Genomic DNA, 11,565 nt, shown 5'->3' on the forward strand with positions numbered 1-11,565 from the left:
TCCTTGGTGCTGCTTTGCAGCCGAGGGCCGGGCGCAGGGCCTGGCCGTGAGGCTCTGCACAGGTCGAAGGCTTTGGACATCTTCCCAAGACATTGTCCTCGGACAGGCCCTGCTCCTGGGGATTGGGTGGGACATGTTCTCCTAAGACTGTCTTCTTGCTGAAAAGGAAAGGGAAAACCTTTGTTTTTTTAGTATAGAGATGTTCAAGGACACAATCGAGGACGCGTGCTCTGGGTATGTTTTTGAAGGCCAGGCAACTGTGGGCCTAAATTGTAACATATTGGACGGTTGCTTCCAAACTTGTGGTGTTCCATGCCTGAGCACAAACCTGTTTCCAGGTTTGTGTCTTGTACAGAAAGCATTTTGGTGCCACAGCTCAGTACCCCCCTGGCGCTGGGAAGGAGTCTATAACAGAGCACTGTGCGAGTAGCCTGTAGCTTAACCCCTTTTCTCCATCAATTCTGGGAAGAGCTAATGAACGGCTTTGTAGCAACTACCCATCACTTCTGAACTCCTTGTTTGGGTGAAACTACAGCAGCTCATGCGGGTAGCTGCCCTCGTCTCATGTAACCCCAGGTCACGGAGAGGTGGACTCTTCTCCCTGCTGATTGTGAAAACGTGGGTATAAATTGTGTTGTCTTCCACCTCGTGTTCAAAAACTGAAGCTCTGCTGCTGCCTCAGTGTGTAGCAGGATTCAGGAAGGCTGAGCTGTCAGGGAGCAGCACGTTCCTGTGGTGGAAGTCGGAGTGTTTCAGAGTGCAGCCGAGTGCTAGTTGATGCAGATGTGCTGTCCCCTTGGCAGTTTCAGGGAGACCTATGGTGGAAAAAAAGACTTTAAAAGCAGTATCAGATTTCTTTCAACTAAATAAACATTTGCTAATTGCAGTTGTATTTGGTTACCGTCATCTACAGATGTATAATACCTATCTTTATATATTTATTGTACCAAAATTAAGGATGAACACTAACAGATAACCATTTTATTTCTTTATTGATACAAGATTATCAATATGGATTATGGAATGGAAGAACAGAACCCCATTGATAAAGTTCTCTTCTACTGCAAAGCTGATCCTACCAAGGCAGTGAGGATCAGTAAAGAACAGGTAGTCTTTATTTTCCTCAGCTGCCCTCTGAAGGGCACCTTTCTTTACAGTTTGGGATCACCTTTGTGTGTGGGAGCTCTTACGGTAGCGTTAGAACTATCCGGAGATGGATGGGTGGGCGTTACAGGTGAGCAGTGTTTACTTTCTACAGACTTGGGAGTCATGCAGAAACAGAATTCGTTTGGGTAGAAAGCCCATGACTTCGAGTGGGATATTTCTTCATGCTTTCAATTTGTATTTAGATGAACAAATTGAAGTTCAGTGGACTCTAGATTTCAAGAAAGACTAAAACTTCTTTTTTTTCTCTCTCTCGTTTTTTTTTTTTTTTTTTTTTTTGCAAAGGTCTCGAAGCTTTTACCTGAGACTTTTGCAGAGCAGGTTATTCGGGTTTATTGCAAAAATCAGGATCCAGATACTGTTTCAGCTGCAAAACAGTATTTTATTCAGTGGTGTATAAGGAGGGATTTCACTAAACCACAGGTAACCGTCACACTTAGCAACATTTCACCCTGATCTATAAACTTGCTATTTCATTGGATGTCTTGGGATTTGGCCTTGTCTTTGACAGAGTTGCTTCTCAATAACTTCCCAGTATGCTTCCCATATGGTTGTTATGTTATATATGGTGGCCAGTATATATGGTTTGTATTGTGGCTCACATCTAGGCATGCTTTGATTTCACTGGAACTGATTTGATTACATTGATTGAAGTAAATGATTTGAAAAGTCTTGCTTTACAACTACGTTAGTGTCCACATAAACATTCACTAGTTCATTGGTGCAAGTTGCCTCATGCAGAGGTTTAAATCATCAGAGACTGAAACATCTGATAGGTCGGATGAGTTTGTCCCATTGCTTTGCCAGCCTCGGAGGGGTGTCCTGCTCTCTGTGGGAGCAAGGAGGAAAGTGGGGAGAAATTCCGTATGGGAACTGAAGTCTTTAACTTGCTTTAACAAATGCGCTGTGAGCACTTTGTGAGTCGTGCACGTGTGTCTGTTCCACTGCGTACGATCATATCCCGACCTTGGCATCTTGGTTTTCCAGAGATACCTGCAAGTCTCTCTGGGAGGAAGAGCTACATTTCCTGAAATGCAAATCCAGGGGGTAGCCCAGTGTTCCCCTCTGCTGCGCCTGTGGCTGCAGGCACGAACCACTTGTCTTGGGGCTCATTCCTACACGGACAGTGGCAGTGTCTGTCCCTTGGGCACAGGTGGCTTGGGAAGGGTGTGTTTTACGGACGGGTGGCAAGGGCCCTTCTCTGCCTGTAGCTCCCACGTGTCGTCACGGGTGGAAGGGTTTCCCTACCACACATTGCCATTGCCTGCAGCCCTTCCCATTTCTGGGAAGCGGCGTCCCCAAGCAGCATTGATGTACTCTGCTACTAGGAGCCTGGATTTATTTCTTCTGTCAAGTCTGACACTAGGTTTCTTGGGTTAGAAAGCAAAAGAGAATGTACCATTGTTAATTTTTTCTGACTTTTAATAATAGGATTGTGATGTGGTTGCCCCTCATCTAACTCCAATGAAGAAAAGCTGGAATAATATTCAAGAGGATGAATGCAGAACTGCTGCAGAACCCAGCTGCAAGCAAAGGCTGTCTTTTGATAAGTAACTCTCTTCCTTTTGCACTATTCAGTCTCCTTCAGAAGATGGGTAGTCCTGAGTAGCAACTTCAGAGCTACTGTGATGGACTGTTAAAAATCCCCAAGGCGATGCAGTAATGCATTTGGCAAGACAGCATATGCCCAGTTTGTTTTAATGACGACACTTAAACTAAGTGCGTATGGACTTTTCAGAAAGTAGCAAACAGTCTGTTGTTGCAGAAAACAAACTCAGTTATCTTTTTTTGGAATGTATCAACACTTTGTAGCAAGAGAAACTTAAACAGATTGAAAATCACCGTAATTAAAAGAAGTACTGAAGAGGCATTTCCACTTCTGACAGCGATCCCTTCCTGAGGTGGCGGTGGTGTGGATGAACAGGAGAGGCTCTTGCTCTGCAGTGCCTGGAGAAGGGGGTCTGGGTGTTTGTGGGAACACAGGGAGGTGTCAGCACTTGGAAAGAGCCATAGGTGCCTCTTCATGAACAATAAACCCAACTTCCTTTAATAATAAAAAGTTAGGGGTGAGGGGAAGACTTTTAAATAACCAAAGATTTCTTTTCTGATATTAAAAAGAGTGAAGAAGATGCAGCCCTCTTGCTATAAAAGCAACTACATTTTTATGGAAGAAGCAATGCATTTCAGCAACAGCATTTTGTTGTTTTTATAGTGTGTTTTTGATACATTGAATGTTTTATTTTTACTGCTACGCTGAACTACAAAAACTCAGGTTCTTGCAGCCTTTCCCCGTTTCATACTTTGTGGGTGCTGTTCCTGCGTCTTCTGTTTCCCCCTCTTCCTTGTAGAATTAGGAGGGTTCTTAGTTTCCACCCAGTGTTACCAGTGTGAATGTTGCTAAATGACGGCTCAGTTGCAAAAGTAAAGGAGGAAGACCCTGTTTCTCTTGCTCAGGTTTCAAATGTTCTTTTTAAAAAAAGCTCACTAAAATGAAAACTAAAAATGCCAAACAGTGTGTTCTGCAGTGCTGAGAAATTGGAGTTTTAGACTAAGTTTTTAAACTGAGTTAAAAAAAAAAAAAAAGTTCAGCATTTGATTTTTTTTTTTCCATATCTTTTTACATTTCCTTGCCGTTTTTTTCTGCCAGCTCACGTCCAGCAGAGGTAGAGAATGAGTTCTGAACTACTTGTTCAGATTTAATTGGATTAAAATAATAAAAAACCCCACTCCCCCTTGTTTTGTGTTCTGCTGCTTTCTCCTGAGCTTGTGTCCCTGTCCCCAGAGCGCTGTGCAGCCGCTGCTGCTCCTGTTGGGTGGTGTTTTGCACCTCCCGGGTCCTGTGTCACTCCTGCTGCGAGGTGTGTGAGCTCTTTACAGCTTAGATGAAACAACCTGTGCTTCAGCAAATACCATCAGTGAGGGAAGGAAGGAGTTAACCTCCTGTGGCTACAGCAAATCAAGTACTTACTCGTTCAGAATAACGCAGTTTTCCTGTGGTTTGTTTCCTATTGTTCTGAAGCTGTTCTAAAAGGTGCACTTTATGTTTGGGAAAAGCTTTCTGCTCACGTTAACGATGTGTTTTGGAAACCTGTACATAAATATATCAGATGTTAACTTCTGAGACATGGCATTTCTTTTTCTCAAACATGCTAATCTGAGCCTACCTGGACTAAAAATAAATTTCCAAGCAATGATTTTCATATTCTCGTAATGAAGGCAGTGTGGGAGGTGCGTGAGGAGGCTGTGTCCTGCCCCTAGCTGGAGCCGTGCGGCAGCGCCGCGGCCAGGCCCTTCGCAGCGGGGAAAGGAGCAGCACCCCGAGCTCTGGCCAGAGGCTTTGGCATGTTCTGCATGGAGGAGGTGTAAAGTTTAACAGCAGCCTCTACGTGTGCAGGGGGAGTTGAAGCTACACACAGCGTTTGGCTTGGAGGGCCGCAGCAGCATCCTCACCTCGCGGCACAGGAGCGCGACACGCACGACGGGAGCTCCGGAGGGCCCTCCCTGTTACCGCTTGCACGGCTGCGTGTCCCCAGGAGCCACTAGGGAGCAGATGGCTGGAGAGCTGCTCCAGCCCGGCCCTCCTTAAGGAGGAGGTGCCCCGCGCTCCCCTCAGGCCACTCTGCCTCACACCGGGCCCTTCGGGCACAGCAGAGCCCATCCTATCACCGTGGTGTGAGCTTGGTGGCTCCGCGTGCGGCCCGCCCTCGCCTGTGCCTCCTGTTTAGCTCTGTGGGAGCAGGGAGCGTGGAGGCTGCCGCGACGCTCCAGGCCTCACCCCAGCGCCCCCGGCTCCAGGGTCCCGGGATGAGGCCTGGAGTGTTGTGCCTGGGGCGGCTCTGAACGAGGACATCCACTGGCCTTCGAGGATGACCGTGCTCCGCTCGAGGTGACCCCAGCATTGGCACTCAGAGCTGCTAAACGCCCATGCCGTTTGGGGCACCCCCTTGGAGCCTGCTCTCAGCACGGGCCCTCCGAAGCTGGCTTTGGAGGCAGTTTTGGTTTAGTGCGTTCAGAACTTCATACAGTGACGTTTGGGGTGATTTCTCCCCGTGGCACAAGAATCATCCGATCGGCCACCATGTTTTGTGCCAGCAGGCATGGCCGTCGCTTGCTGCTTCCAGACAGCCGCTGCGTGCATGGAGTGATTGCTGGCCCTGGAGACTCTGCTGGGTTTAAACACTCCTGGCCCCGCCAACCCCTCCTGCGGCAGCTCCGCAGCGGTCCCAGGGCTGGATCTGTCGCGCTCACACACTTAGGTGGGCGCTGAGAGCCCTGCCCTGCTCTGTGCACTCGCGCTGTGGGCAGGGTGACACTGGAGTTCCACCTGCAAAACTGTCCTGGGGATCCCCCTGGGGATCCCCCTGGCTGCGCAGGGGTGGGCGGAGCGGGGGCACAACAGGAGCAGCTCGTGGGGCTGCAGCAGCCGGGGAAAGGGCGAGAGGCCCAGGCCTGCAGGGAGAGGCCGGCAGGAGGGCTGAGGGGTGCCCATGGTTCTGGGCATCCCCGCAGGAGCCTCGGTGCTGGAGCAGGGGCCAGTTTTGTCCCTGGCCCTGGGAGCAGGAGCGGAGCAGCCCCTGCTTGGCAGAGGGGCCTGCAGGACCCAGTGGCCAGAGGGCTCTGCAGCTGGAAAGAGTCTGTGCCCGTGCCGTGAGGGACATGTGGGGGATCCCGGCAGGGAGGCAGAGGCAAGTGCTCCTCCTCAGCTCCTGGTGCAAGGGGGTTTGTGGCACCAGGAGCGGTGCGGAGATGTTAGCCCTTGTTCTCATGCTTCCTCAGGCGAAGGGAGCAGCGTTTCGGCGCATGCCCCGGCTGGGAGCAGGGTAGTAGCTCCATGCCTGCTGGGGTGGCTTTCTTGGCGCGGCGGCTACGGGTTGAGCGGCACCTGCACGGCAGTGAGGAGCCTGGAGCGTAGCCTGCCCAGCGCCCGTTTATTGAGGGCTTTGTTGCCTTCGCGTCCACCAGCCCTGGTGCCCTCCCCAAGTGGCGCTGTGGGTGCGATGCTGTCCCGGCAGGTGCTCCCGTTGGTTCCTGCCCGAGGCTGGTGCTGCTGCCTTTCCCCGCTGCTGCTTCCTTCGCTATCGGGCAGGAACCGGGGGTCCAGCGGCGGCCAGGGCTGCCCTGTCGCACAACACGAGCCTCGTCCTGGCATGGAAGACGCTCCGGCCTTCCCATCCAGGTAGAGCAGCACCGTGGGGCTGCGCAGGCTCAGTCCCAGGTCTGGGCTCCGTGTGTGGGACCAAGCCTGGCGGCAGCCATGGTCAGGCCAGGCCCCAGACTTCCAGGGCCTGGATGCAGAATTCCTCCCGCCTGGAGAGGGGCTCATTGCCAAAGGTCTCGCAGCGGTGGCTCCCGCCACGGTACAGATCCCCGTCCAGCCACAGCCCGAATTTGCCACTGGGAAGATGCAACCGGCACACGGAGCTGAGGGCTCTGCCCCAACACGTGTCCAGGCTGCTGTGCAGCAGCCGAGAGGCTGGGCAGAGCCTGGGGCTGCAGCACCTCCAGAACCAGCTCCTTGCGGGGCTGGGCCTGGACTGCGCCCTGCAGCCCACGCGGCCATGGAGCGCGGGGGTGCTGGGAGGGAACAGGCAGCGATCCCGGGAGCGGGCAGCCCCATGGCCGCGCCGTCCCGTGCAGGGAGCAGGAGGGCAATGGATGGGCCCGCACAGCCGGCTGGGCCCTTGTGGAGCTCTCGGAGAGGCCGACTCCTACCTGCCACTGCCCATCATGAGCAGGTCCTTGTCACCCTTCAGGAAGAAGCTGTTCCTGCCGGTCCACGGGAACACCTGTGGGCAGGGGGTCAGCCTGGAGCAGCCCGGGGCTGGTGCCGGGAAGGCAGCAGAGCCTGTCCCAGCTGGGGACAAGGGCCACCCGCCCTGGGGGCGCACGAATGCCCTGCCACCAGGCACAGCCCCGTAGCCCCGAGACGAAGGGCTCCACCAGGCCCTCCCCAGGGCTGGGACATGGGAGTGTCACCAGCTCCCGGCCTGGGGCTTCCCCAGCGCTGGCGGCGCTGCAGAGCAAGGCCTCCCCCACCTTGAGCTGCGGGGAGAAGGAGAAGAGGAAGGTCTCGCCGGTGCCATAGAAGTGGGTGCTCAGGCGGATGGCGGAGGCGCAGAAGGCACCGAAGGCCTGGGAGGAAGGAGTGCAGAGGTGTCACAGCTCTGTGCACAGCAGGCACTGGCATGCAGCAACCCCAAGGAGGCCGCAGAGAGCAGTGGGGAGAGCAGGGGCAGCACTGCCTGGTGAAGAGGAGGCTGAGGGGCTTTTGCTGCATCACCTGACAGGGCCAGAGACACCCAGCACAAGGTACCCAGCGAGAAACACAGGGAAGCAGCACCAAGGGACAGCCCGGGCCAGGGAGGCCACGCGGCTGCTGAGGCCAGCAGTGTCTGCTCAGCCCTGGCCAAGCAGCAGGCCCAGAGGGCCTCAGCGTCCCGGCCGATTCCCCGTGGCCCCGGGCAGGGCCTGGCCCTACCTGCGCCTCCGTGTCCCTGATGAGCAGCAGCGCAGGGGTGCTCCGGCGGCTCGTGCTCCGGTAGAGGGTACTGAGGCTGAAGCCGTCCCGCGCAGTGCAGTAGAGGAGGCTCCATGGCACGTGGAGCAGCCGCGCGGGCAGCTGCGGCGCCAGCTGTGCGGGCTGGGCTCAGCACGCCGGTGTCCCTGGTTGGGCCATCTCACGGCAGCCCAGGCCCTGCCCAGCCCTTCTCCTCCAGGGCTGAGGGCCCCGGGGGGCCTGAAGGGAGCCAGGGGCCTGGGCACTGCCCCTAGCCTATTTGGCCCAGGGCTCTGCTCGCCTCAGGGACAAGGGGGCCACCGTCCCTGGAGCGCAGCCCCCCCCCCCCCCCCCCCCCCCCCCCCCACAACCCCCCCCCCCCACAACCCCCCCCTCCCATCCCCCAGCCTCCAGCCTGCCAGCCTGAGCACCCTCATGGGTCTGTCCCAATGCCCACGGCCACCACCATGGAGCCCGTGACAACGAGCTGGCTATAGGGGGAACAGCCTGCTGAGAGCCTGGTGGGACCCTGCTCGTGGCAAGCTCAGTGCCCCTTACCAAGGGATGCATGGGGCTGGGGCTAGCAGGCCCAGTGGCCAGAACCAGGCTGCCTTGCATTGGCCCAGCTCCTTGTGCGGGCCGGGGGGAGGGGAGGGGGGGGGGGGGGGGGGCGGGTCCCAGTGCTGCCGCTCGCTCCCTCACCTCCTGCAGTTCTGTGTCCCGCAGGATGCTGCTGGGCTCGCTCAGCTGTAGCTGCCCAGGTGGTTCCAGGGCCTCCCCGCTGCCCGGCTGCCCCTCATCCCCCGGCTCCGCGCACACCCGGGCCAGCTCCTCGTCCCGGTCCTGTTGCGGGGCAGGGGCGGGGGGGAGGGGGCGGGGGGGGGGGGGAGGGGCTGAGCACCCCCAAGGGTGCTGGGCCCCCCCGCTGGGCCCAGGGGACGGAGGCCGTGCGAGGGGCCCTGCAGCATCCCAGCACTGGGGGCTCTTGGCAGGGCCTCCAGGCCTGGTTCCCACTGTCTCCTGGACCCCTGTTCCCTGGGAAGTGCGGTGGTGCCTCTGGCAGCGCAGCCTTTGCCTTGGCAGCCCTGGGCTCTGCTGAGCAACCCCTTGCCCCAGGGCAGAGCGCACATGGGGACAGTGAGGGCGTGGGATGGGCCGTGGCAGCTCATAACACTGGTGCCACCTGGCCATGGGACACATGGCACCACCCAAGCCAAAAAGGAGGGAGGGGATTTTGAACCCCAAGATACTCTCTTCCTACATTGGGTCTTAACCACATTTCTGAGCCATTCCAGCCACCTGGCTAAAAAAACCATCTGTGCGGCTGTGACAGGTGCGGGCCCGGCCGTGGCCGCAGGATGCCGGGCTCCATGGGCCCAGCACGGCCGGTCCCGCTGCCCTGCCCAGGCCCGGCAGCTCTGGCCTGGGGGTACCAGGGCACCCCGCTGTGTCCCCATGCCTCCCCCCGCCCAGGAATGTCAGGGCTGGCTCCAGTGCGAGGACCTACCAGGAGATGGTAGCGGGCCCGGAGCCCCCTCATGGCCGGCGCTGGCTGCTTCCGTGGGGCCCAGGGCTGGGCCTGGCGCTGCCGGCAGCTCTCGCTGTCACCCCGGGCTCGTTAATGTTTACCCGGGGCTCCTCCCCGGGCAGCCAGTGCCCCCAGCCCGGCCCACGCGCACCCCTGTGGCATTGGGCGTGACGGCCTTCCCGGCTGGCACCAGGCACCTCTGGCTTTATCCTGCTCCGGTTGGAGGGAGAGTGGCAGCTGGGCCACCCAGGGGATGGGATATCCCGAGGTTGAGATGGCCTGAGAATGGGTCACTGCGATGAGGCCGTGTCCCAGAGAGGCCGTGTCCCAAGGAGGCTGCATCCCGATGAGGCCGTGTCCCAGGGAGGCTGTTTCCCAAGGCCGAGCTGCCTCCCGACCCGGCTGTCCCAAGGATGGGCTGCTGGTGGGGCCGGGGCCATGTGCAGGTGGAGGGAGTTTGGCGAGGAGGGACGTGCCAGGGAGCGACCCCTGCCTTGTGCCTCCGCTCATGCAGCCACATCTGCAAAGGAGATCTGGCCAGCGCTGCTCCCCGCAGTGCCTCCTGCTTCGAGATGGCTGTTTCGGGGGCCTGCAGAGCCCCTGCTGCATGTGGGAGCCCACAACTGGGGCACGGGAGTGTGTTCCCTGCTGGGGGTCCGTGCAGCCTCCGTGGGCCCCTTCCGTTCCCGGGCTGCCTGGAGCCCATCCCTCACCAGGGCTGTCCCATGGTGGCAGTGTGGCCGCTGGCTGCCGCCTCCGGAGCCACCGCTAAGCAGGGAGTGTCACCAGCCACCCTGTGCTGTTGTTTTGGGATCAACAGGTCGGGCATGCTCGGTGTTGCCAGTTGCAACACGACTGTAGCAATAGTTGTGTCACCTGTCAACATCGTGCCCTGGGAGGGCAACAGCTGGATGGTTCTGGCAGGGGGACACGAGCGATGCCTCTGCCCCACTGAATGGGGCAGCGCTGGGGGCAGAGGGCGTCGGGGGGAGGTGGCCCTGTCCTTGTCTCCCCCTGCTCTCCGGAGGCTCTGGACCACATGTGCTGGTGGGGTCCATGCCCGGCCATGGACTCACCACAGGGACTTGACGTATGGACCTGCTGAGGCCCTGTCTCCAGCTGTGCCCCCGTTCCCAGCTGTGCCCCCATCTCCAGCTGCAACCCTGTCTCCAGCTGTGCCCCTAACCCCAGCTGTGTCCTGACCCCCAGCTGCAGCCCCATCCCCAGCTGTGCCCCGTCCCCAGCCGCGCTGTGGGGCTGCGCTGCCTGTGCCGGCTGCGCATGGGGGTAACGTGCGGCTGCGCAAGGCAGCTCTGCTCTCCACACTCCTGCATGAGGAGCACCGGGGAAGCTGGTGCTGCCTGGCCGCTCCGAGGCATTTCCCGAGGCTTCCAGGAGGACCCGGCCTTGGGTCCTTCTTTCCCCATGAGGCTCTGGAAGCCGAGGGAGGATCTGCGGCCGCTTCTGTGGCAGGAAGGAGGCACCGGCAGCGCCTGGGGCAGTTTCCCAACCAGCGGCTCCAGGAGCCGGGGGATCTCGCAGGGCTGCCGCTCCGGCTCCGAGCTCGGGCGCCTCTGGAGCAGCTCTGCAAAGAGGGCAGCCCCCAACTCAGCCCTGCTGCTCAGCAGCTCGCTCTGAGGGCAAAACGCACGCAGCATGAAAGCCGTAAAGAGCAAAAAAAATGCATGTAGATTTTGTCAGACAAAGCGTGCAACCAAAAGCCTGAAAGCCCACAGAGAGTAAATATAATTGGTTAAAACACTTCTTAAAACCAAAGCACCTTTGGGGTGTCCTGGAGCACCGCTCTTCCCTTCTCAGGGGCACTGCGGCCCCTTCTTTCCTCCCGATCCGTTTGCACCGCTGGGACCACTCAGGATGCCCTGGAGCCCCCCAGCTCCCTCGGGGCCCCTTCGTTTGCCTTTTGGTGCATGTCAGAGGCTCCTGCTCCCCTCCAGCCAAACCCTGCCTTTCCCAGACTCCTAAATTCTGGGAATATTTATTTGCCTTAGATGCAAGTGAAAAACTCCAGTCTTGCAGCAGCAAAAAAAATCGCATTCTTTTCCCCTTGTTTACAGCACATTAACACAAATCCTGAGCTCCTTCCACAGCTTGTCACACCCTGCAGGCCCTGGCCACGAGCCGCCTCCTCGTCCCAGCTGTGGTCAACGCGGGGCACCCAGGCCGCATCTCCAAGCTGCAGTTTATTGTGCTCCTGGCCAGGGCCCCGGGCGCGGAGCCTCCCGGGCCGCGCGGCCGAGCAGCCCCGCTCACCAGGCAAGGTGCCGAGAGCAGTGCAATAAGGCAAAAGTAATTACCGTCCAGAAAGAACAAAAAATAATTTAAAAAAGAGCTGCTTGGGCAGGCCCTGGGCATGTCG

At 58.0% G+C, this 11,565-nt stretch overlaps 1 protein-coding gene and 1 long non-coding RNA gene across 2 annotated transcripts; one reads left to right on the forward strand and one right to left on the reverse strand.

Annotated features, from left to right (window-relative positions):
* Positions 1–1,002: 1,002 nt before the first annotated feature.
* On the forward strand, positions 1,003–2,911 carry LOC148592695 (uncharacterized). Its single transcript, XR_015913912.1, has 3 exons — positions 1,003–1,107; positions 1,450–1,587; positions 2,596–2,911. It is a non-coding gene; the product is annotated as an uncharacterized LOC148592695 (long non-coding RNA).
* A 3,484-nt stretch (positions 2,912–6,395) lies between these two features.
* Positions 6,396–9,200, reverse strand: LOC104565841 (TLD domain-containing protein 2). Its single transcript, XM_088534098.1, has 6 exons — positions 9,168–9,200; positions 8,363–8,503; positions 7,643–7,795; positions 7,201–7,296; positions 6,877–6,950; positions 6,396–6,558 (listed from the first exon to the last, which is right to left on the reverse strand). Exons 1-6 carry the CDS (start codon positions 9,198–9,200, stop codon positions 6,423–6,425), a joined length of 633 nt encoding a protein of 210 aa, XP_088390224.1. The 3' UTR covers positions 6,396–6,422.
* Positions 9,201–11,565: the final 2,365 nt, after the last annotated feature.

This window comes from Tinamus guttatus, unplaced genomic scaffold, assembly GCF_059628265.1.
Source record: "Tinamus guttatus ecotype Peru unplaced genomic scaffold, ASM5962826v1 Tinamus_guttatus_pri_ptg000538l, whole genome shotgun sequence".
NCBI lineage: Eukaryota > Metazoa > Chordata > Aves > Tinamiformes > Tinamidae > Tinamus > Tinamus guttatus.

Coding starts and splice junctions, on each gene's coding strand:
- LOC104565841 (XM_088534098.1), bottom strand. CDS start 9,200: ATGAGGGGGCTCCGGGCCCGCTACCATCTCCTG. Junction 7,796..8,362: donor GGGACACAGAACTGCAGGAG/GTGAGGGAGCGA, acceptor CAGCCCGCACAG/CTGGCGCCGCAGCTGCCCGC. Junction 7,297..7,642: donor TCAGGGACACGGAGGCGCAG/GTAGGGCCAGGC, acceptor CCTTCCTCCCAG/GCCTTCGGTGCCTTCTGCGC.